Source organism: Vigna unguiculata, chromosome 5 (genome assembly GCF_037176805.1).
Source record: "Vigna unguiculata cultivar grain cowpea cultivar isolate G323 ecotype 2 chromosome 5, ASM3717680v1, whole genome shotgun sequence".
Lineage (NCBI taxonomy): Eukaryota > Viridiplantae > Streptophyta > Magnoliopsida > Fabales > Fabaceae > Vigna > Vigna unguiculata.
The window spans coordinates 39,231,533-39,257,690 of NC_140796.1; the positions used below are offsets into that span (position 1 = coordinate 39,231,533).

At 33.3% G+C, this 26,158-nt stretch overlaps 1 protein-coding gene and 1 long non-coding RNA gene across 4 annotated transcripts; one reads left to right on the forward strand and one right to left on the reverse strand.

Annotated features, from left to right (window-relative positions):
- Window positions 1–712: 712 nt before the first annotated feature.
- LOC114184619 (F-box/FBD/LRR-repeat protein At3g14710-like) lies at window positions 713–2,526 on the reverse strand. Its single transcript, XM_028071937.2, has 3 exons — window positions 1,426–2,526; window positions 1,179–1,313; window positions 713–1,086 (listed from the first exon to the last, which is right to left on the reverse strand). The coding sequence occupies exons 1-3, from the start codon at window positions 2,425–2,427 to the stop codon at window positions 802–804; spliced, it is 1,422 nt and encodes a 473-aa protein (XP_027927738.2). The 5' UTR covers window positions 2,428–2,526; the 3' UTR covers window positions 713–801.
- A 14,760-nt stretch (window positions 2,527–17,286) lies between these two features.
- On the forward strand, window positions 17,287–20,833 carry LOC114185921 (uncharacterized). 3 transcript variants are annotated; one of them, XR_003604922.2, is made up of 5 exons: window positions 17,287–18,114; window positions 18,613–18,891; window positions 19,140–19,254; window positions 20,349–20,464; window positions 20,623–20,833. It is a non-coding gene; the product is annotated as an uncharacterized LOC114185921 (long non-coding RNA). The 3 variants fall into 3 exon arrangements; XR_003604924.2 differs by having other exon boundaries at window positions 17,292–18,114; window positions 18,613–18,663; XR_003604923.2 differs by lacking the exon at window positions 18,613–18,891 and having other exon boundaries at window positions 17,299–18,114.
- The last annotated feature ends 5,325 nt before the right edge of the window (window positions 20,834–26,158 follow it).

The following is a 26,158-nucleotide window of genomic DNA, read 5'->3' on the forward strand; positions in this document are numbered from 1 at the left end:
TCCCCACTTAAAAAAATCGAATATTCTCCGTATCTATTCCTAATGAATACGAAAATTCTCATCAAAAGAGGACAAATATCCACACGAACAAATTTATTGGTCATGCTAGTGCTAGCACCTCATGTGAGTGGAGTAAGTGCAGGCTGCACTGTGGTATTGTGCTGGCTTCTATTTGTGACAAAGAAGCGGAACAAAGATAGAAACTGAGCCATATTAGGTTAAGTTACAAGATGTCAAGTATGAGCCTTTTCCTTTCGGGATCCTAAGGCCTATGCTGTCTCGAGCGACCTTAGGAAGAGAAGTTGACCTCCTCACCCTCGTAGAACCCCAACTTAGACTAATAAGCCCAGATGAGGTAAGGAAAACTAACCATGTCTTGATAAATGGTGTGCTGAATGATGTTCATGTTGATGTTTTAATATTCGTATTAACGTTTATGTCCATATTTGGTTGAATGTATATGTTGATGTTGATGCTCATTCCTTCAAGAATTGTAAGATCAAATGAAGAGTTTTCAATAATCATGTACCCATGCCTTATTTAATTGGTATGGAGAATGTTCACTATATGGTGATGCAATTACAAGGTAATGATACCACTGCCCAAAAATTATCATATAAGGTAAGTTCATAAAAAGAAGCAAAGCTGATATAATATATTCATTAATAGTTGAATACAACGTATTTAGTACCAAAATTCAGATTCAACCATTTCTATTAAATAAGTACATTTTAGTATGACATAGCATACCACAAAACTACAAAACATGCTACAACTATGTCATTCTATTTGCTCCGGTAATTAATCATCATATGAAAATTCGATGATAGCAAAAGAGAAACCTTTCTTAAATGAGAACAGTTTCTCTTTAAATTCCTCCATAATCTTCGATTTTCCCAACCTATGGCTAACGAGGTAAAAACTAATCCTTTCCAGCGCCAAACCATTTTCCATAAAAAATTTAGCTAAACATAGCTCATGTTCGCATCCATGCAGTTTATGAAATTTCACAACCTGAAGTGTAGATGTCAGACAATCGGGCACAGCAACAGAGTTCAGAACTTCTGTGTCGAATATAGATACTCCCTATGATCATAAATTGAAACGAAATCCAAATAAAAATAAAATCTTTAAGACAATTTTAGCAAATGCTAAATGTGTTTGCAGGAATTACCAACCTTGAAAAGTAGAGTCTTGAGAATCGGCGACTTAAGGAGTAAGCCCAACAAAACCTCACCACTAACCACGCCAAGCTCCAAATGGCTCAACATTTCAAATGATTGTAGCTTAGCCAATTTTGATTGCGCAAGTACCTATATTTCACAAAGGTATTATGATAGATATTACTGAAAAGTATCATAGGTTTTGCTTTGGCATTACCATATTCAGTGCGACAACAAAGGTTTAGTGAATGATGCTACTTACCTCACAACCCTCAAATTTGAGACATTTCATTTGTCTGAATTCGTTGAGAAGCAAAAATGCGCGATTCTCTATTTCGGGATCTCTGTTTGTCGAACACTGGTTCACAACTACATTAACAGAAGCATTGTGTGCCGAAGATGACTCGAAGAGCTTAAAGTAATATGATATATTAGCAAATCCACAATAACTGAACTGTTTCGGACAGAAACCAGAAAAATAAATTGCACACCGAGACGTCTCATTGGACATGGACACAGCGTCTTGCGCTATGATAACCCTTTCAAGTAGAGGCACTATTAGATGTAGACGATTTGCATTTAACCAACTGCAATTCACGGTTTCAAACACTTTGAGAAGTGGGAAACTAAGAGTAAGGACTTTTGAACTAGAGTGAAGAGTGAACGAGATTCCAGACAACTTCAGTAGTTTTAGGTTTTCAAATTCAGCATGCGTTTTAGGAACTCTGATGGCACAAGAATCCATCTTAAGCACCACTTCTTCCAGTATGTTGGAGTCGAAAAGGGAATGAGATGCAAGAGCCGAAAAGGACATGGTAGAATGTGTTTCAACACGAAGATTTCTTACACTCCTGATCAAGATGTTGGAGATCCAAGTGTTGAGAAGAGACATGTCATACTTGTTGGCAAGAAGGAGTGAGAAACTTTGGAAAGTTGAAGTTTGGGTAAGAAGAAGTGCCCTATATACAAAGTTGAGAAAGGACATTTTTCCACCGGTTTTCTTCTTGGGAGAGTAGAACACAGTGTCGTCTAAGTCCAACCTGGTGATGAATGTCCAGCGAAATAGCCATTTCTTGGATAACACACTTGTACGAACTGCATCTTTAGTTGGAAGGAATGAAAGTATGCGACTTATGAGTGCTTCAGGAAGCTTGCTCATTGTGCCTTCATCATTTACCATCTTCTGTCTCTTCAGAAGCTTTTGCTTTCCTGTGAGAGATGATGAAAGCTTTTGCTTTCCTGTGAGAAGTGATGAACCCTCCATCTTTGCAAGAGCTACCTAAGTGCTAAAAACAATTTCATGCGTTAACATAGCATCATCCAAAAGAAACAACCTTTAGAAAACTAACAAAAGAACCAAGATTCAGTCACCAACATGGTTTCTTATTCTAGGTTGAATATATGCGACACAACATCATAGAGTTAACACAAGTGGGTGATGATGGAATGCAAAGAGACTAACATGCATGGAAATTCAGAAGTTCTCACTCACCTTAGTTTATCAAGAAGGAAGATGGAGAAGAAATTCTATTTCTGTCTTTCTTCGAATCCTCTCATTTCTTGAACCAAACAACAATCCATTGAAAAAAAAAGGCAAATTGAAAAATGTCTAAAAAAAAGGAGCGAGTTGGTAGCTGGGAAATTGACGTGTGACATGTATTTATGTCCTTTCATCTTGCCAGCTGTACTTTTCTTTTACCCTTGAGACACGAAAAGTCGAAAATAATAAATGCTACTACGGCCAATGTCTAATCAATTTTTACTCATTCTATTAGTTTTAATACTAATTTTTTACTATGATTTTTCACAGACTAAAAAATAATCATTTTATTTTTTTACTCATTTTATTTTTCAATGACTAAGAAATTAAAGGGCTGTCTAGATAGTATCTATTCTGTATATATTTGTTGTATATACGTTGTGAGATATGTTTCTTTTATATATATATATATATATATATATATATATATATATATATATATATATATATATATTTATCTTTTACAAATTTTCTATTTCGTTTAGAGACTTATAAATATAATATTTTTAGTTTATTTTTTATGGAATTACTGTAATATATTGCATTTTATATTAGTCTCTAAATGTTTTATGATTATCGATATGAGATGTTTTATTTAATAATTTATATTATTAAATGAAATGTTATAATAACACTTAAATATGATTATATATAAAATTATATATTTAAATATAATAATATTATTATTATTCAATTAACCAACAATGAATAATAATATGGTATTGTCATTTCATTTTAAATATTGGTTTAAGTTTTTATATTTATATTTTAGCTAACAAATTTAAACATCAATCTTATATTGTAGTTGTGTACAAGATTTATAATGCATAATATACCTACATTTTATTTAACAACAATTCATAGATACTTATTTCATTTTAATATAATATATAACTTAAATTTAGTTATAACTTTTAATCATATAATAGTATTGTTTTGTTACATGTAAGTAAAAATATATTACTACTATTATTCTACTATTATTATTATTTATATTGTTTTAATAATTATTATAATATTATTCTACTATTATTATTTATATTGTTTTACATCATTATTATTTTTATTAATATGTTTACACTATTTCACTACTATTATTATTATTATGAATTATTATTATTATTATCACTACAAAAAGTATGAATTTTAGTTGGGGTTTATTAAGAGAGGTTAGAATAATCTCAAGTAATTTATATGGATAACAGAGGTTTCTGAAACCCTTAGTAAGTGTCGGAGGTTTTTTAAATGAACTGCAAGAAATCGCATTTTCCTTTTATTTTTACAGGGTCATCTTTCCTCAGTTTTTGGTACATTGTATTATTTCGCATGACCTAACAAAATGTTTCTTCTCTTCATCTCTTTCATCTCTCGATTTCAGTAAATGTGGTCCTCTCAATCATAGCTTTTGATTTCTCTACTTTTGTCTTCTCCAATATGCTCAATCACAATTTTTAATTGGTAATAACTTTCGATTTTTTTTTTCACTTTCATATTAATTTCTCACTTCCCCCTTCATCAAATTCGTTCTACTTGTGTGATTGCAGGTTGAACAACTATGGTTTGTGTGTTGCCTTCAGGTCCAGCAGTTTGTGTTGCTTCAAAGTTGTGTGTTGTTTCTCGTGTGCGTAGTTACTTCACATGTTTTCTACTTGACCTAACCTAAAATTATTGCAACAATTGAACTTGTTGTGTGAATATAATTATTTCGTGTGAGTGAGCCATGAAAATATTGACAGGATATTAGAGTGAAAGAGAGAGAATGGGAAGGAGAAGAGTGGAGTTGAAAAGAATTGAATTTCAAAGATGAGGAAAATTGTGTCACTTATGAAAAACACATCTTCTATTGTTATAGATAATTAGCTCAGACCACTTTAATTTTCTTTCACAGTCAAGAGTGGAATAAAATTTCTTTTTAGTTAACAACATAGTAAAATAAACATAGAAACTATACTAGAATATTTAAGTTCATAGTAGTCAAGCCAATTCTGCGTTTTCTTCTTCTTAGAAACTAGACTAGAAAGTTTTTTTAACCTAACAAAATCCATTTCGACATTGCATTTAACATTACAAATTTTGGTCATTGACTTGATCATGTTATAGTTAGACATAGGTATCGCTTGAAAGTTTCTAGTCCAATATGTAATCTATAGCTATTAGAAAGAAACTGAAGATTAAGTTTGTCAAATAAACTATTGAAAGCTATATTACTTTTAAAAAGGAGATTAGGAAATAACTATCCATTGAAAACAAAAGTTAATATAAAGATATAAGTTATAAATGGTAAATATTATTAATTTGATACACTCAGTTAACATAAACCATATTAAAAGCTCTGAAACAAATAAAATATAATAATTAAGTACAATTCTTTCAATGTCTATTCCAAGTACAAAATGTACTTAAAACTTGAGAAAGATTCTCTAGGTGTAATTGATGGTCATGTGATCGAATCACTTTCATCTATAACTTTTAAACATGACTTGATAGTAGGACTCTTTATAAGATATTTAAGAAGTAATAATGTTGAATTAGGCATAACCTTTTGAACCTGAAAATGATGTCTAGTTGTTGATAACAGCTCATGGACAAAATCATCAGAAAATGCACCACTAATTTTACCCCTTGATGATAAGCTGTTTTCTATTTTAAAATTTGGTGTAGACTTCTTCAATTTTGACTTTTTAAATGAGAGTATTTGGAGAATCCAATTTAACATCAAATCCATTTTTCCTTTTCTTCCCAGCTTTCATTGTTTCTCTGGACCTAGAAAAGTCACCACAACTAGTACAATTTTCCTCCTTAAAAATCCAATAGATGATCAACCATTTCTATCTCTATCACTTATAACTTCACTTCTCTTTCGCAAACCATTGACAAGCTTTCTTGGCTTGGTCCCATTTGCTAAACCACTATGTTTGTTAACATCTTGACCAAAATCATTAAAATTACTACCAACTTTAAGACTTGATTTGTTAGCATTCTTCTTTGACTCTGAACCCATGGATAATTTGCTTTTGATCACTAGAGATGAAATAGAAGAAATTTCGTTTAGATGGTCAGATACACAGTGTTTTTCATCTTCGTTGTCATTTTCCCATACTCTCGGTGTATAGTGCTCTAGATTAGAACTAATATTCTCCATATCAATGTTATCTTGTTAAGCCACTTGTCCATCATCAACAAGTTTTCTATAAGGCCATTGCTGATCAAGAATTAATATTTTCATTGATCTTGAAAGGTCTAAAAAACTATGTAGAAGTTTAAAGTTCATCATTTGATTGTTAGCACATCATTTTAAGGCATCCATGGTCTATATTTTTATTTGATAGGTTCTTAGATATGGTTCACCTGAGGAGTTTCTATCTCAGGTAAACTCATAGCTTTTGGATTGTTTTCTACTTAACAATTTCATACTCCATATCATAACCGTGTATGTACAATGGTCTTGAGTGAAGCTTCCAAAATCAAAGTGAGTAATGTCTATGAAGTATAAAGATAATTGCTATCTAAAATTCAAGACTTGAGTTTTCTCTTTTGCGGGTGGATTATTTACTAGAGAAACAAGCCTTCTTTGGCCAAACCGACTCTGAGGTAATTAATTCATATTTTATGAATAACCTTACACTAGTGCAGATTTTGCTTTTTACCTCGTCTTATATGTCTCAGTTGGCCAGGAACTGAAGCATATAATGGCGCGGTGGCATTTTTGCAATTTCAGACAACTTTTATGTCTCAGTTCAACTAAAACCCGAAGCAAAAAAGGGTTATATGCTGCGGTTCAAGAAAAACCGGTGCCACAAGTGGCTCATATGCTTCGGTTGCACAGACCCGAAGCCAAAAACGTGGTTGGTTATTTCAAAAATGCAGTAGCCGTAACATCTTTGGCCTCGGGTGGCACTGAACCGGGGCCAAATAGGGCTATATGCCTCGGTTATTAATTGAACCGAGGCCATATAGTTTAATTAGGGCACAAAACTCGCGAGCCCCTCTTCTCCTTCTCCGCGCTGCGCATTTCTTCTCTCTTTCTCTCTCTCTCTCTCTCTGCAAGCTGCTGCGCTTCTCCTCTCTCTCTCTTTGCAAGTTGCTGCGCGAAAACAAAGACGAGGACGCCTCCATCGTGCAAAAACGAGAACCACCACTAGCGTGTTGCAACAAACTCTCGAGAAACGGTCGCAACCAGCACATTACCCTCGTCGGAGGCACAAACAAAATCGCAAAATGCGAACTCTGCGTGAGCCACCGCTGCAGGAAGAGAGATCACCATTGCTACTGTTGTGATGCCTTTGCTAAGGAAGAAGAAAGGAGCCGCACGCCTCCCATTACCAGTGGCAAGCAGCAGCACCACCGGTCACCACCGTTGCAACGAACGCACCGCAAAACCCCACCATTGCGATGCTGGCAACCACGCAGCTGTCGGAGTTGCAGCTCGACGCAGATGGAGACACTTCCATGGAGACGAAAGAACAACACCTCCTCGTGCTACAGGCACCATGACAGATCTGCAAAGAAAACCAGACCAGAACCTAGCATCGCCGTGACGAATTGTCGTTCCAGGCACAAAAAGAAAACGACTCTATGGCCTCGGGTCCCACTGCAACTGAGGCAGAAAATGACTCTATGGCCTCGGGTGATAACCGAGGCCACAAAGTTTCCTCTATTGGCGTCACCCCAATATGTCTCGGTTCTAAAATCGAGGCAGAATTACGAAAATAACCGGACATGAATTTTTAATCTTATTATTTTGTGTTATCCTTTCTTTTTTTCATTTTTGTTAAATGCAAACAAATTGTTGTTAAGATACTAGGACACAACAAATTGTGGTACAAAACATAAAAATTTAATTGCTTATATCATAATTACGAGTTACTCCAGGCACATCATTTTTTTTTTTTAAAATAAAAGGAAACCATTCAGTCGTAACAACGTGTTAAGGTTGTAAGTTAGTATCAAGAATAATAACCAAATGATGTTTAATGGTATTTAAAATAATTAACACTTAATTTAGTGACACAAGTACTATGTATTTTAGAGTGCTGGTGGAGAAAGGTTATTGTTGGTTGTTAAGGAGTTGGGCACCTGTGATCTTTATCCATAAGTTAGTGAGCATCCTTTTCTTTGATATTAAGTCTCATTTTTTTTCATTCTTGTCTATTGATTATGCTCACACCACTAAGCAACTCTTAAATGATACAAAAAGCTAGCGTATTACATTATTTAGTAATTCTGACGTTTTGGTATATAAATTCTAGTTCTGACTTTTTATTATGGTGATTCATGCCTTTTTTCTAACATTTTTTTTAATTCTGATTGATTTTTTTTCCTTTGTATTGTATTTGTATGCATAAAGCTTGCCATTGTTTTATAGGATTGAATTGGTCATCATCTCCTTAGTTTTTTTGCCCATCATCTATTTATGTAATATGTGTATATATGAGTATTTATTTAAATAAATATAGGTTTTATTGTGTAATGTTAGGCATTCAAATTCAGACGTTAATGACGAGAACTAGTTGGTATCACAAACTATTCTTTTCTTGTATTCAATCCCTTTCAAAGCCTTTCAAAGAAGTGAGTTTCAAAGTAATAGTCTGCTTTTAAGGTTTAATTATCACCACTAATTTAATTTTTCATGCATGTTGATTGGTGTTTGGTCCTTGGTTCACTTTTATATTTAGAGTCATAGGCACAGTCCAAATGGGAGGTTTGTTGTTGTTTGTGGAGATGGGGAATACATTATATACACTGCTTTAGAATAGAAAAATATATATCATTCTTGGTCTTCAAATAGGGAGTAATGTTTTTAATGGAGGTTAAAACCACCAAAAATACCAAAAATAACCCTAATTAATTATTTCTCTTGTAGTGTATTATATTATTATGTTAGTATTGGTATTAGTAATATTATTTGTAACCAATTTTAAGATAATTCATTAAAAAATATAATATGTTGTTATTCCATCAGCACAATACTTATTAATAATAATTATAATATTATTTGTATTCAATTTTAAAATAATCCATTGAAAAAATATAATACGTTGTTATTCCCTCAGCACAATACCTATTAATATTAATTATAATATTATTTATATCCAATTTAAAAAAAAAAATTATTAAAAAATATAATAGGTTGTTATTTGATTTAATACAATATCTAAAATGTATATAGTAAGACACTATAATATTATTATTTAGAAAACATTAATTATTAGATCTATAGTTTTAGTATTAACAATAACAAATTCTAAAACATATATTTTAATTACCTAAAAGTATAAATATTATTAAGTTTATTGTATTATTGCCCGTCTTTTATTTATATCTTAAATATTTAAATCTATATATAATGATTAAATTAATTGTATTATACAATGCCTTCTATTTATATATGTTTTGAATACGTAATTACCACAAGATTTGTATTATTTAATTATGTTATATAAAACATTATTACAAAAAGATTTGTATTGTTTAATTATGTTATATAAAACATGTACAATAGCACATTATAACGAATTCAAATATTATTTTTTTTACACATTTATAATTTAATAATTTTATAGTTTTATAATCATCTAATTTTATAATTTTATAATCTTATATTTGTATATTTGTAGAGCACGAGTTTTAAAAGACAGATTGAGAAATTAGTTGCGTTCACATGTACGAATTTGTAAGAGAGGAAATGTAGATATTTGAGGAATGAATGACTTTTTACATCTCACCAGATTTGAAAAGATGTATAATAATTTACACTAGTTGTAAAATCTTAAAAAATGTATTTTAGAAGTGATGGTGGAATAAAACTAGTGAGACTCAATTATTTTAATATTTAAAAGTTTTAGTATATATAGAATTGTTATAAATGAGTTTTGTCGCAACTGGAATCGCGACGGGAAGGCGAATCGAAAAAGAAAAACGGGTTTAAAGGAGATTTGGAGTCGCCACCATAGTTATTCTGGAAAACTATGGAAAACCATCAAAATAAGACAAGTCTGCGGAAAATCAGATTTTGGATCCGGGAGTCGGTTACGCGTAGGGAAGGTGTTAGCACCCTACAGCGCCCGCCCAAGGGCGGTACCTTTAATTAAAAATGCAAAGTCGATGTGATTTTTAAAATGTTAATTTTCCCCAAAAATAATAAGACAAAAAATGCTAAAGAAGAAACATAAATATTTTTTTTAATTTTTTTGGGCCCGACAAGGATTGACCTTGGTCCTACGTATTCTCATTCAAAATGAGAAATCAGGGTTACGTAGTTCTTTAAAAAGACGTTTTGCTTGAAAATTTTGATATTTTGCGTTTTTTTGAAAATTTTGTATTTTTTTGGTGTTTTTGAATTACTTGAAAATATGTGTCACACGACGCGAGCGGTCGGACAGACACTAAAAGAGAAAGAAAACTATTTTTTGGTATTTTTTTTGAATTATTTGGAAGGAAGTGCCACACGGCGCGAGCGACCGGACAGACACAACAAAAATTAAAAGAGAATTATGTTTGATATTTTTGAAAACAGGTGTCACACGGTGCAAATGGCCGGACAGACACAAGAAAAGTGAAAGAGAATATTTTTCATTTTTTAAATCTTTTTTATTTTATTATTTTTTGTAATTTTTAATAATTTTCAGATATTTGGTTTTCTAGGAATAATAAAAATAAATAAACAAAAATAAACAAAAATAAACAAAAAATAAACAAAAAATAAATAAAAAATAAATAAAAATAAAAATAAAAATAAAATAATAAATAAATAAATAAATAAATAAATGAAAATAAATAAATAATAATAAAAAATAAAATAAAAACAAATAAATAAATAAATAAAAGGAAATAATTTAATAAAGAATGATGAAAGTGAGAAACAAAATATAGGGTACATGGATGATCAGTGGGGGCTGCACAAAGTAATCATAACAACAAGTCCAAAAATAATAAACAAAGATATGGGGTGCATGAGTATTACGTGTGGGAGGTGCATGAAGTAAAATGTGGGGTGCGTGCAGTAAATAAAGAAATGTGCTAAGGAAACACAAAACGGAAGTGCAAGAATTAAAAATGGAGGTGTACACGAAGAAAAGAAAAGAGGAGGGTGTGGTTGAGGTAAAAGAGGGGGTGCGTGTGGTAACTCAAAGCCTCCAGCCCCCTTTTTTTCTTTTTTTCAGAAAACCCTAACAAAAGGGTTCTTTCCCCTCACATGGCAGCCGCTTCTCTTTGACACCACCACGACTCCGACCTCTGGGACCGCGCCTGCACCGCCTGACTCACCGGTGACGACGCCGACCACCGTCGCAAGCCCCGCCGGCGACGACGTCGTTATTCGATCCGCCTCGCGTGAGGTACCTCTGCGCCAACATACGGCCAGTTTGCCGGCGGCGTCAATCGACGCCGGAGACGTCGCTCTCGTTCTCGGCGGCTCAACGATTTCGCTTTCGAAGGCTAACCCCGAGAGATCGTTACCTCGCCGCCACCATTCAAAGACGTCGGCGGCAGCGGCAGCGGCGTCCACCACAGACGTTGACGGCGAGAACCCAGAGACGCTCGACCTTCACTCTCCCTCTCTCAGGCTCGACTCTCAGGCTCGACTCGCGCTGCTCTCGCGACACCCAGGGTCGCTGCGATTTCCGTTCAAAGCTCCGAACCGCCGGCGGCCTCGCCGCCGGCGATGGTTTCTACTCCTTTGTCTATCTCTGTGCTATGATTGGACGTGACTGGACGTGACTGATCGGAGAAAATGAGACTGGAATGGGGTTCTGATCCGGTGCGGTACTGGATTGCATGGGTGGGGGCTGTGATTCTGGTTTTTGTGCAGGTGGATGAACTTGAAGGTGAGTTAAGAAAGATGTTGGCTCGTTCGTATGCTAGTTGTGTGTTGGTGAAAACGAGTATGAAGCGGGTGAAAGTTTTGATGGATCATGAAGAATGGTGAAACATAGAGGATAAGGGATTGGTGGATGAAACTGATCTGGAGATTATTTAGTGGTGAGAGCGTGAAGGTGGTGGATGAATGATGGTGATAAAACTTTTTAAAGAGTGGAGGTACGATGAAGGTGTGAGAATGACTAGGATGATAATGGAAGATTCAATGTAGTAATGCATTCAACAGATTCAACAGTAATGTAGTAATGCATGCAACATATTCAATAGAGTGAGCCCAATAAATAACAAGCCAAGCCCAGTATATATCACTACATTATGTTCATTCTCAAGCACAATGCAACTGCATCAGATTCACATTCAACTATGCAAAATGAAGTATTTACCTCTCGCAGTCCTCCCTATCAGTGTCTTCGCGACTTAGACGATTTTTCCTCTCCTTTTTTTTTCGCTCCTGTTCTCCCCCTCCCTATTCTTCTCTTCTTTTCTCCTTTTTGTGTTCTTTTCTGGTGTTTTTTTTTTCTTGCGTGTAGGTCGTGACCAATGCTTAGAGAAGGAGTGGAGTGTGGTTCTTCTCCCCGTCAGTTGGTGGTGTTAATGATTTCCCTGAAATGAAGGCTTTGCATGATATTATGATCTCCTGGTGCAGAGAAAACGTGCTGGAAGAGGGAAAGATTGATGATCCACGTTGGGTGGTTGCATGTGTTGATTCTTGAGGGAATTCCCAATATCGAAGAAGAGAACCACACCCCATTGATCGAAACGAAGGATATGTATGAAGATAAACGCATGAAACCGAGCACTAATGCATGAAACCAACGTGGAGAGGTGACAAAGTAAGAGAGAGTTGCAGAGGGTAGGTTGTGCTGGTGCAGAAAAAAGGAAAACTTTCTCTCTTTTTTTTTTTTTTTAAAACAAACGGCTAAATAAAAAGAATAAGATAAAAATGGGCTAAAATGAAATAAAGGTACAGTAAAACATATTAAACCCCAAAGATTATAAAATGAAACTAAATAAAAAAGAAACCAAATAAAGAAAAAGAATAAAATAAAATGGGGCAAACATTTAAAATAAAAATAATATAAGATAATAACAATAATAGTAAAATAAAATAAAATAAAAATCATAAAACAAAAGTAAAATGAATTTGAAACAAAAACAAAACAAAAGAAGATGAAAATAAAGTTGAAATAAGATAAAAAAAGTAAAAGAAGAAATATTATTTATGCTCAATTAAACATTCATTTTTTTATCCTTTTTTAACTTTTTTCTCAATTATTATCTAGGTCAAACAACAAATTTTTTTGGCTTTTTATCCGGACGAAACTGGGTGTTGACAAGTTTCATTATTTTAAAACACATCATCTCTCTAGAAACCACTTCTCTAGAGCTCTCTTACTTCTCTCTAAAAGTTCTGTCTTTCTGGTCGTCTGATTGAAGAACCGAGACTGTAGAATTGATCCTCTCAGTGAGCTCTTCAATTTGGACCGATCAGTTTCTCCGTTCGTGTAAGTTAAGTTTTTGCTGTCTTTTTGGTTTTTTCTGTTTTCTGTTGCATGTAAGCCTTCTTCTGCTTGCATGTACCGTTTTATTTATCAATATGAGTCTCTGCTAATCAGTGATCATAATGATATGTCCTGATCATTCTTGTGATGTTTCTATGTGTAGATAGAACATCCTGTGGAGTTAGAGACATATGACGTTTATAGAGTTGTTTAAGCAAGATATCAGGTAAGGGAAGCTAATGTCTATTACATCTCACAAACCTGTTAGGAATGTTATTATATGATTATTCTATAATTAACTGATGTGTTTGATATGTGAATTGGGTTGTGATGTTTAAAAATGATAAATACTTAGGTTTTATCTGTGTTTGAGAATAATCGTATGTTATGGGTGCAATTGGATGCAATTGGTGTGGATATTTTGATAGAATTAATGTTTGATACTCGAGTGGTCTTTGGTGGAGGTTTTGGAGTTGTATGGATTGGTTGAATAAGTATAATTTTGCTTAAATCAGTTTCTGTAGAATTATGCAGAATTACTTACTCGTTGGGCGAATAAGTTGATCTGCAAAATTATGCAAAACACTGATCTGTAGAATTATGCAGATTCACATACTCATTGGGCTAGCATGGGCTAGTGCTACTCGCTGGGCTAATTTCCAAGTCAGGAACTTCCAGACCTGGACTAGTGGTTGGGGAGTGATACTAGCTGGGCGAGCATAGGCCAGTGGTTGGGCGAGTGCTACTAGCTGGGCGAGTGAGTCAGAACCTGAAACTTGTATTTTTGAGTTAAATTGGGTGGTATTTTAGTTATCATAGAAGCTTTGTAATTATTATGAATGATGAGTATATGATATGAGATTGTTTATATGAGACTGAGTTGAGATTGGTCAATGCTAACCCAAAGAGGATTAGTAGTGATTGTGGTAGTGTATGCATTGAGGTAGGGATTGTCTTGGAAGTTATCCTGACGCTAATAACCATTCAAATTCTCAAGTAGAGAGGAATGGGGTATGTGGTTAGAGGAGCAAGAGGTCCTAGCCTAGGGGTTTTTCCTTGACCATAGGTGCTAACGGACTGACCTTGTATGTGGTTAAGTTTTGACTCTTAATTTGTCGCTCTACAGAGCATGAGATGCCACTACAAGTGCATAACTGACTGGATCCGACCTCAATGGATGTATCCAGATTAGTTGATTCGTAGTTTATAAATATATGTATGTGAATATATGCTTGTCTGTAGTTGTAAGATATATCAATATTATATGGTTTAAGAAAATTCTTTAAAAGTCATTAGCTTACCCTTCTTTTGTGTTTCTGTCTTGTATTGTATGTTTTCCTTTTGCGATGATCACCTATTCAGTGGGAGCAGTGGTGGTTGCAGTTTCAGAGGCACCTCTGGAGGTTGAGGAGCCATCTTTTAGATCGAATGAGGTCTCAGTGGGAAGTTGTTGTAAGTGGTTAGCTTGTGTTTAGAGTTAGAAATGTTTGGTATGTATAGTTGATATATTATATAGTCTGATCATTTATAAGACTGTATAAATATACTTTATATATTTGTTTATCTGTTTTGAACACTAAGGTGGAATATCCTATTTTAAATAATAGTAATTATTATGAAAATAATAATAATAATTTAATGTAATTTACTTTTTATTAAAATTTATTAAATAATAGTTTTTAAAATTTAATATTTTTAACTAATCTAAAAATTATTTTATATATTTTTCTATCAAGGACATTTTAGTAATTTTAAAATTTTATCTATAATAATTTTTTATTTTATCTATTAATCATTCAAATCATTCACTAACTTTCATTAAATTTATCTTCAAATTCACTCACTTTACCCTATAAATTCAATCAAAGAAACACACATCTCCATCCATACAAATCCACACAAATCTATACAAATTCATCTTCACACACCCTCTCGAATCTATCTATCCATGTGAACCCAGCCTTCAACACCAATTTAGTGGTCAATTCATAAATTAATTATAGGTTTAATTATGCCTTTGGTCCCCATTTTGGAGTCAAAATCTCAAAATGGTACCTAAATTTTTAAAAGTCTCAAAATGGTCCCCTTTTTTGTTGAAACGTCTCATGTTTGCCCTTCCCATTAAGTCAAGATTGACGCCGTTAGAGGGAGTGCAACGTGTCAGTTCCTCAATTTTTTAAATTTTTTTATTAATTTTTTTTGAATTTTTTTTTATTTTGAATTTTTTTTTGAATTTTTTTAAAAAAATCAAAAAATTGCCACGTGTCAAGCTGTCATCGTGCCACGTGGCAGTGACAGTGACACGTGTCAATATTACACCACGTGTCATTTTGTTAGTCTCAATTTGGTCCCTTTATTTTAATTTGTCTCAATTTAGTCCCAATTTTTTGTAAAAAGGAGCAATTTTGTCCCCCTTCAAATTGAAACAAAATTTAATTTTATATAAATGTTATACCAATATTTTTATTAAATTTGATATTTTTATTCAAATTGATATTTTTATTATATATTTTTAACATAGCTAAGTTTAGTTAAAATTATGTTTCACATTCAACTTTACTTAAAATTGTTTTCAAATTTTAAATTTATATGTGTTTTATTGTAACATGAACTAGGTAATTTATGATTTTTTTTCTATTAACATTATTTTCTATTAACAACTTTTAAACCATTTTAAATAAAGTTCAATGTAAAATATTAATTAAATGAACTTAATTTGGTTAAAAATATTTACTTGAAATATCAATTTTGATGGAAATATTTGTGTACATTTATAGAGAAATTAAATTTGATTTCAATTTGGAGAGGGACAAAATTGCTCAATTTTTACAAAAATTGGGACTAAATTGAGACAAATTAAAATAAAGGGACCAAATTGAGACTAAGAAAATGACACGTGGCGTAATACTGACACGTGTCATTGTCACTGCCACGTGGCACGATGACAGCTTGACACGTGGCAATTTTTTTAATTTTTTTAAAAAAATTAATAAAAAAAATTCAAAATAAAAAAAAATTAATAAAAAAATTAATAAAAAAATTCAAAAAATCGAGGAACTGACACGTGGCACTCCCTCTAACGGCGTCAACGTTGACTTAACGGCAAGGGCAAACGTGAGACGTTTCAACTAGGGATGTCAAAAAAATCCATACCCGCAGGTATCTGCGGATAAAACCCGCAACGGGTAGGAAATGAATATTAAAAATGGATACCCGCTACCCGCGGGTATGGGTATATTTGATACCCGCATGTTAACGGGGCGGGTACGGGTATCATAGTATCCGTACCCGTGGATACCCGTACCCGCTAAACTTTAATTCAGAAAAATTATTACCCCACAAATGAGTCAAAATATTACGAGTCTTCATTATATTAGTAAAAACTTTAATTCAGAAAAATTATATATATATATATATATATATATATATTAGTAAAAATATTACGAGTCTTAATTCAATAATGGTGGTCAGATTCTTACTCCACAAATGAGTAAATTACTTTCATATACTGTGGAGGCATTGATGTGTCTCTAAGACTGGTTATGGACCAACATGGAAGGTAATGAAATTAACACTTTTACTTAGATATTTTAATTAAGTGATTGTTAGAAATTTTTACTGAACTCCTTATATTTTAAGGCTCTTCTAGATTAAAATTGAACAACATGCAACTTTATACAATGTTGCAAGAGGTGGACATTGATGAAATTAGTAATTTCTTTAATATTTTATTCAAAAATAAATTACAAATATAATTTGGTAGTGATTTTTTATTTGTTTGTTTTTCAAGAATCAATCGGAGAGAGGAACTTGTTGATCTAAGCACTAATTATAGTTAAATAATTATTTTTTAAAATATTTTTGTAAATACCCGCGGGTACCCGTGGATACCCGCAGATATGAAAAAAATAGACGGGTACCCGCATAACGGATACCCGACGGATATGGGTACGGGTACGGGGCGAATATTTATTCAGCGGGTAGGGTACGAGGGAACTACTACCCGTACCCTACCCGCCCCGTTGACATCCCTAGTTTCAACAAAAAAGGAACCATTTTGAAACTTTTAAACATTTGGATACCATTTTGAGATTTTGACTCCAAAATGAGGATCAAAGGCATAATTAAACCTTCATTATAATTTTGTATTGATAATTATGACATCTAACTTACTTCTGGTTATGTCTTCTTAGGTTGATAAGCTTGAATACAAAGAACAAGAGGTGTTACTTCTAGTCAAGCTTGGCCACTCGCAAGAAGGCAAAACTTAGTATCGAGGCATTACTTTCCATGAATCTTGATAACAAGAGGTGTTACTGATGTTTCTCTGTACCAATGTGTTGCAACAGGGTGGTATGTTGGGGTCATGATTTCTCATTTCATATCGGTCCCATTCAATTAAGTCCTTTGTGTTTTTAAATCAAACAAATTTAGTTCTGCTACTAATTTTTTTCTACATAAGACCATCAAATTCGTCTTCTCTGCTTAATCTTCTCAAATTAAATTGTTTTAAATCATCTTATACTCAAAATTCAATATTCAAAGCAAAACAAATTTTCTTTTAATGGATTCATGACCCTAAATCAAACCAGACACATCTTTTGTTTTTCTCGATAAACCCTTCTCCTTTCACTTCTCTTCTTTGCTGACTACCGCCATCAACGACTCAATCGCGCAACTTTGTTGCCAAGGAGGCTGCGACGCTGAAGCCAACGACGAAGACAATGATGCCCCACCCTTTCGTTTACGCCCCCTTCCTCAGCCACGCCCCAGAAGCCCCAAGTCCCAAGCCCCAAAACTCCTTAGCTTTACCGATGACAAATACTAGGAAAACCCTCGTCCACGATCTCAATGTCCCCACATCCTCAAGGGCCTCATCAAACCAGTAGCTTTAGAGACCCATGGTTGAGAATCAGACTCCGAGGGAGATCACGAAACAGTTGAAGTCGAAGTGGGTGACATTGGCCTTCATTATAGGAAAGAGTCCCTCCTATCTCAATATTAGGGAAGAAACAATAGTTGGCTTCTCTTGGTAAATCCCCATCTCAGCTTTTGTTTTGTTAAGCATTTAGTGAAAGATGATAGTAAAGTAATGGTAATTTGAAGTTTTATTGAGATGTTGCTGACAGTCTAAATCCTTATCCAAGTTATGTTTTCTTTGATAAATATGAATCAACTTATTGCAATGGATAAATTGTTGTATTCTTTATGATTCTGAGGTATGTGGATTGTGTATTGAATGGTTGAGCTCTCAGACGTTTTGGTCTATTGAGATTATTGTTAGTGCAAAATCTGGATTATGTTTTAAAATTGTTGAGTATAGTTGTAGAGCTAGATTGTTTGGTTTTTGTAGCACTTATTTATTTTTAATGATAAAAATAGCTTTCATCCAAGCACACAACCTGTTATTTTAATTTTGAGATAACTTTTGTTTATTTGTTTTTTCATGATGGAACTAAAATATCAAATGGAGTGAATTAATGACTTTTATGTTTCATATGATTTGTTATAACCTATCAGTTTTTATCAGGTTCAAGGGTGATATGGAAAAGTTCCACCTTTGCTAAAGATCAAGCTTTTGGTATATGGTGTTAACTCTTGGGCATACCACCCACAATTGTTAATTTATCCTTTATTCCTTACAAGTCTATTAAAGATTTTGAATTATTAGTTTAAGGTTTTGTGCCATTTCTCTTATTATATAATATGATGAACTGGAGAATATGATGATATAAAAGCCCTTTTTCAAGGAAGGTGAATACTGGAGAATAATAGAGTAACCAACCAATGAAGTTGAGTACAAATTCAGGTTGATTGATAGCACATTTAATTACTAAGTTCTGCTTGCCAAAAATTTAATTAAATATGTATAGGTATTCAATATTTTACATTATAGTATATTTATAATTTGAAGTATGAAATCTAATATTTTTATTTAAGATATTATCTGAATCTGAAATCAAATATATATGATATCAGTTTTGCTGAAAACTCTAATTTATCTTACCAAAAAAGTGAAAATATATGTAGATAAATAATGGTAGATTTTATATGCAGTTCTGAAAGCTGAGAAAGAAGAGTTGGAATCATCACTCAGTAAGGAGAAGTAACATGCTTTTCAATTAAAGCAAGAGCTGATGGAAGATGAGTCTCGTAACTCTAATCTTAAAAGGTAAACTACCTTAATTGTTGAAGTTACTTTTTTAAATTGGAGTTATAGGAATTGATTCAGTCCAGGAATCAAGCATTGGAGTGAAACAAGATTACTAGCATTTGTATATTTATAATTTTTTATATAATAAAATATGTTGAAATAGGATATCATTTATCAGGTGGGAATGGATTAAATTCCCCATCCCTATTTCTTATGATTTTTTTAATCAGAGATATATCTCTTGGTTATTCAATTTTTTTATAGGCCTGCGTATTAAATAAACCAAATTTATCCAAAGCTATTCTTATATTTATAGGAATCTAAAATATATTCAATAATCCATTTTCAGATTATGTCCAATGATGTGTAATTTAAAATACCTTTTTTATTTTGAAAAGATAAATGATAATCATTTGATGCAGAAATTATTTCTTTGTGGTGCCACTTATAGCAGAATCATCAAATAGGTTAAGAATTGTTCTTTTATAGTGACCTGATTATTTTAGATAATGGCACATGATTACATGACCTTACTATTTTCCTATTTTCATGTTAATGTAATGCAGATATACTCTAAAATGATTGGAAATGTATGATACATGGCCGATCAACTGGAAATTATTACCATTGTAACTGTATAAAAATTGAGAAACTCTTTAAATCTATATAGCAACTAAAGATTGTAGCCTTTGAAAGTTGTAGATGCTATGCTCTATTGTTTTTATCGATTTTCTTTGCTCACAAACTGTTTACTTTTGAGTGATAAATCACTAGTCCATTCATTATCCTTGTAATATAAAAGCTACTCTATTCTGTTATTTTTTTGCTTCTGACTTGTTATTTGCTTGAATGGTTAAATTATATCAACACTCTTGCTTTTGTGTTGTTTAAGGGTTTTGAAGATGCTTTTATTGAATCATTTCAATTACAGGAATATCATCAAAGCCTTCAAAATCAGATTTGATAGAAAAGAAGTTCTACACTTTGTTGAGAGGCTTCCTTTAATACTCAAATGTTTAAGTGCATAATGTTATTGCTTGCTTATTTGTCTCCTCAATGGAATTTCAATCCACAACCATGTTAACCTTACATTTCCATATATTCCCATATAGGTTGCGAAGATGGAAACAAAGAAAATGTTTATTCAAATGGTTGAAACTGATTTGGAAAAGAGAAGGGAAGAAGGCAAATACAAAGGCAAATTTAGAGGGTAGACCAACTTTTTCATGTATGTTATCTAGTTTTTAAATTATGATTTTGAGTGGTAAACTTTAATACATATTGCCACAATTGATGTTGATAAATTGATTGTACTTTGAAATTGTGCTCGTTTTTTAACATTGAAGTCACTAACATACGTTTTTAACTTTGACATTTTTTTTTCAGGTTTGAAATATACGTCCTCTAGTAGGAGAATGGACTGTTAGAGGAACTGCACTCATCGTGATTATATAGTATTAGGAAACTTTGGATATTATTAATATGTTAGGAAATACTGCTTATATATTATAACATGATTGAATGCTTTGTAATTAGATAGTTGTATTTTATAATGTTTATATTTTTGAAGATATTAAAGCTATAGATGGATATTGTATGTTTAAATTATTTATTTTAATGACTACTTAAATATTATATAAATTCTTTGTACCGATGAACATGATCTTCAACATTAGGTATGCATAACTATTTAGGAAAAATAGTAGTGTCATCAAAACTAACAAGAACATTACCTACAGATTTATCAGTAGGTACCTACGGATAAATCGGTAAGTAATTACTTACGGATAAATCTGTAGGTAAAGTTAGTTACGGCACATTTATCTATGGATTTTTGTCTGTAGGTAATCCGTAGGTAAAATTGTATTACCTACAGATTTTGTGAGTTATCTACGAATTTTGACTGTAGGTAATATAGATTTTTCTTGTAGTGTCCTCTTTTCAACTTGTGTAATTTCAGAAGCAGCTTTCCTAGAGGATCATCTTTTGCTTCTGTCATTTCATCATCTTCATGTATAACACGTGGATCACAATCAAGTATGCATCCAAAGAACAACACAAAGTAGCCTAAATCAAAATTTTATGAAATTAATGCATAAACCTCAATCTACATGTTGTAGCAAATTATGAAAAATAATTTTTTCAAATTGTCTGATCGGACAATTCAAGATTTAATACAAACGATTAAAAATTTAATCATTTGTGTAAGGCCTCTTTATTTCAGCCCAATGTTTAAGGGTTGTCCTAGTCTGATGGGCCTAAGGCTGGCCACAGGGTGCTCAAAGCCCCCTAAACCAGCCTAACACACTCATTTGCTGCCACTTTTTAGAAAACCCTTCTCCTTCCTCTCTTAGAGTTGTAGCAACAATACTCTGTTAGGGTTTGATCTCCATCTCTGTCAAGTTCGCTCAAGCTTATTCTACTCTACGTAAGTTGACCTCCGACCCTTATACTCTTCTTCCCTTTAGCTCTATTTTTCGTGGACCAGCAGAGATTCATAGGTATAACCTCGTGTTCTGTCTGGGTCAGTGTTTCCTGCTCTTGAACCTACTTTTGGAGCTATTGTGTTTCTTTAGTGAGCACTGGTGTCTTCCTTTAACCTCTATCCAGGTAAAGGAAGCTAGGTCTTTCATACTTTCCGTAAATCTGTCTATTTTCAACTTTGTTTCATATTTGTATGGCTTGTGTGCTACTATGAATGTATGGAATGCCTTGTTATGTTGTTTGGATGTGTATGTATGGCTAATGTAGGGAGAACAGTGGTGAGTACTGATACTTTCGCCCATGCGAGCCTGTCTCGCCTAGGCGAGAATAGCAGAAACATGCCCAAGTTCTTACTCGAGCTCTCGCTCAAGCAGAGAGCTCTCATTTTGAGCAAGGTATTATCTCACTCATGTGAGAGGGACTCACCTAAGCGAGAACTCGTGGGAGCTTGATGCATGTCGCTACAGTTGTAGCCCAGGCAAGGAACCTCACCTTTGGGCGAGGGGTTGTCTCGCTCAGGCGAGAAGGGCTCACCTAAGTGAGAACTTGCGAAATCAGTAGAGCTCTCTGTTGGCAGTCTCGCCTAAGCAAGGGCCTGTAGCTTAAGCGAAAGACCCATTTCGCCTGAGCGAGGGTCCATGACTTGAGCGAGACTGGTGCATGGATTTGCTCTATGGTTATTTTTTCCTCTATTTTTGGTTGGTGATCACTTGTATGATGGTATTACTCTGTTAAGGCATGAATTGCTTAAGTATGCATGTGCTAAGTGGTTTATGGATTGGAAATAATGAGTTTGGTATGACCTTGGTATGGAACATGAATGAATGGTTGGTTATAAATGTTGGCATGGAATTGGTATGCATGATAATATTATGTTGGTTGGTGAGGCATGGTGTTGGTATGGTCAGGACATAATTCCACAAAGGTTTTGTGATGGTGCCTAATTGGTTAGGACGTAATTCCATGATGGTTGCGTGGTGGTGCCTCATGGTCAGGACGTAATTCCATGACCCTTGTTAGTGAGAGTTCATGGTGGTGCCTCATGCTTAGGACGTAATTCCACGAAGTTCATGGTGATGCCTCATTATATACTTTAGTAAGGATTCAAATAAGGATTGTATCCTAACACTCTAAAGAGTCAGTGAGTCTTACGTAGAGCGTATTGACTCAAGTGGTGTGAGTAGCAAGAGACCCTAGTCTTTGGCAGGATAATGACCTTAGCTGTTTGAAGGCTAACCTTGTGAGTGGTAGGGTGAAACCTATTGGCAATTGGCTCTACAGAGCAGTAAAGGCCACCACAAGTGCAAACATCCAGTGAATTTGACTAATTATATGTATCCAGATAATTGTGTCTTGAGTCATAGTGTCTTGTTTGTGAGTCTTCACATGCTTGGTTGATGTATGTATCTTTGGCCATAAAATTGTATGCAATAGTATGAGAAAACATTTTTCTACTATAGCTTAACCTTTCTACTTGTTTGTATGTGTTATGTGTGGTTTTTCTCCTTTTGCAATGATCATCAATTTATTGATGTGAGCAGATGCGAGAACTCCCCGTGGTCATCAGGGTGATGGAGGTTCCGCTGCTTAGTTCGTCTTGGGTCAAGTCCCGCCTATCTTCGAGTTTCCTTTTTGGGCTATAGTCTTGTATTATTTTTCTCTTGGAGCACTTACTTTAATACTGTTAAACTTCTTTCTCTATCTTGATATTGGCATCGTGGTGTGCCTTAGTTTTCCTTCTAAGTACTCTTGGATAACTGTAAAGAGTAGCATTCATACTCAATGACTTTGCCTTTTATTATTCATCGTAATGTTTCATTTAGTTACGTTATTATTTAAATGAGATGTTACAATTTGTACTAAATCTCAAACAGAAACTAAGTTTCGCTCAATGTATACTAAAAGTATAATAAATCTACATACATAAAATAACAACTAATGCAACAATAATATTAAAATATCAAATACAATTAGTCAAATTTTACAAATAACAATATATATAATTTTATTTCGTAATTTTACAAATATTATTATAAAAATTCAATTAAAAAAAAGAAATAGGCCAAAAAAAATAGTCTAAGATTAAAATTATAATTGCAAATAAAAAAATATAAGCAATTATATACATACAATGAAAACGAGATAACAAGCAAAATGATTCTCAAAATGATGCAAATGCGGATGAAAACACATAATATTCGGTTGAAAACGCCTAAAATCAATCCATAATCAAATCACAAGTTTGGTGGTAAAAAACGTTCGAAACTGACCTAGAGGAGGTTAGAATAATGGTCACCGACAGGAAGGATTGCGAAACATTGCAAATGGGGATGAAAACTGCAAAATGTTCGGTTCAAAACACCTAAAATCAATCCACAATCAAATCTTAACAAGTTTGGTGGTAAAAAATGTTTGAAAATTACCTGGAGGAGCTCAAAATGGTGGTCAACGGCGGAGAAGCTTCGCAAAAAATTGGTGGCGTGACGAAACAGTTAGGGTTTCTACGTTTCGTGCAGAGAAGACCCAAAAATTGACGTCCAGGCTGCTTGGTCAGACGTTACTTAACGTCGATGCAGAGGGGGTCAGACGTTACTTAACGTCGGGGTAGAATGGGTCCAACGTTACCTGACGTCAGGGGCAAAGAGCTTGTGTAAACAATTTAGGTTCTATTTTTAAGTGTTTTTCATAGATTTTCTTTTTCCACTCACTAATTATAGTCAATATTATGATCTGTACACACATTGAAATTTCTGATTTGTGTAGATTGGCTTTCTAGCTAGATGGTGCATTATTTTCATTAATTATTAAGTAGTGAACATGCTAGACACTTTGTGCACCAGTTTGGCACAATATGATTGTAGTAATATATAATATATTGTCTTATCTCACTTCATAGATAGGAAATTAGAAAGTTGCCAATTTGAAGTCATTATCTTTGAAGTCATTTGATCATCAGGCTCAGGCTCAGTTTACCTTCACATATTATTCTTTCTTAGCATAATTTAAATGTGGAAGGTTTGAGTTTATTCCTCTATTCATCTTTGTTACTGATGTTTCTAATGAAATGTGTAGGACATAGAAAAACATAAATAACACTTTTTCTAAATATTGGAAATAATAATATTTAATGTTCTTAGGTCACAATATGTTTATGTACTCGTGTTTATACACATTCAGTGTTCATGTACCTAATTAAAGACAACATGGTTTTAGACATCCTTTTCCTAGCATATTACGACTCATTTTGTACCTGTAACAGGGAAATCTAGAAGAGGTATGGTTCTCTTTACAAGGTATAATAATTATAACGTGGTTAAATTAAATACGGAGATATTATTTGATTTGACGAGGAAATATTTTACCAAATATTTCCCATCACCCTCTGCACTCTTTTTCTCCACCATGTTCTCTTCACATTCACAACACCACACCAAAAAATGTCACTAAGTACATTCTTGTATGCATGTTGAACTTGATATTTGTGCTTAATGATTTGACATGTGCAATGGAAACGGAATGCAGAACAACTTAACATAAGTGAACCTTATAACAAATTGATTCATTGTCATTGGTACACACCTTCCAAGCACATGTTCAATGGAACAAAGTAATTTTTTCCTATTTCGTTTAGATTATTTAATTGTTTCATGTAGTGGTAATGAACCTCTTTAGATGTGGAGGAAATTGAGTGCTTCCGCAGTTGAAAATATTTATAAAATGATGTATATGTGACCTTTAATTTATTTGGAGTGTTGAAAGTAAATAAATCAATTTATTTTCTCGATGTATTTATAAAATTATTCTCTCTCTGTCTCTTTCTTATAAAATTATTCTCTCTCTCTGTCTCTTTTTCTCACTCTTTCTCTGTCTCTCTTTCTCTATCTCTCTATCTCTCTATCTCTCTCTCTCTCTCTCTCTCTATATATATATATATATATATATATATATATATATGAAGGGATTTTAGAATTTTTTATTTTGTTTATATTTGAGTTATTTACGAAATTCTTCGTAGGTAATTTATCTATGTAGGTTTTCGTAGATAACTTACCTAGGTAGGTTTTCGTAGGTAAGTTACCTACGAAAAATTTCGTATGTAAGTTACCTACGAAATATTTTGTAGGTAATTCAAAAATTGGATGATACATTTTTTGACAAATATTTTCGTAGATATAGACGCTCCAATTTTGTAGATAATAGTCATAGGTAAGTTATCTACGAAGTACATTTTCGTAGATAAAGTTACCTACCAGCGAAATACCTGTGAAATTTACTTCGTAGGTAATTCGCAAATAAATTCAAATTACCTACGAAAAATGTACATTACTTACGAAATATTGGCGTAGATAATAAATATAGTTTTTGTAGTAACTCAAATATATTATTAAGAGTTAATTAAATAAAACAATTAATCTTAACAGTTCAAAACATTTTCACT

What these genes read in the sequence shown, in the direction of transcription:
- LOC114184619 (XM_028071937.2), bottom strand. Translation starts at nt 2,427, where the DNA reads ATGGAGGGTTCATCACTTCTCACAGGAAAGCAAAAGCTTTCATCATCT. An exon ending in TCAAATTTGAGGGTTGTGAG is followed by an intron (nt 1,314 to 1,425) that starts GTAAGTAGCATC and finishes TGTGAAATATAG; the next exon opens with GTACTTGCGCAATCAAAATT. An exon ending in TCAAGACTCTACTTTTCAAG is followed by an intron (nt 1,087 to 1,178) that starts GTTGGTAATTCC and finishes TTATGATCATAG; the next exon opens with GGAGTATCTATATTCGACAC.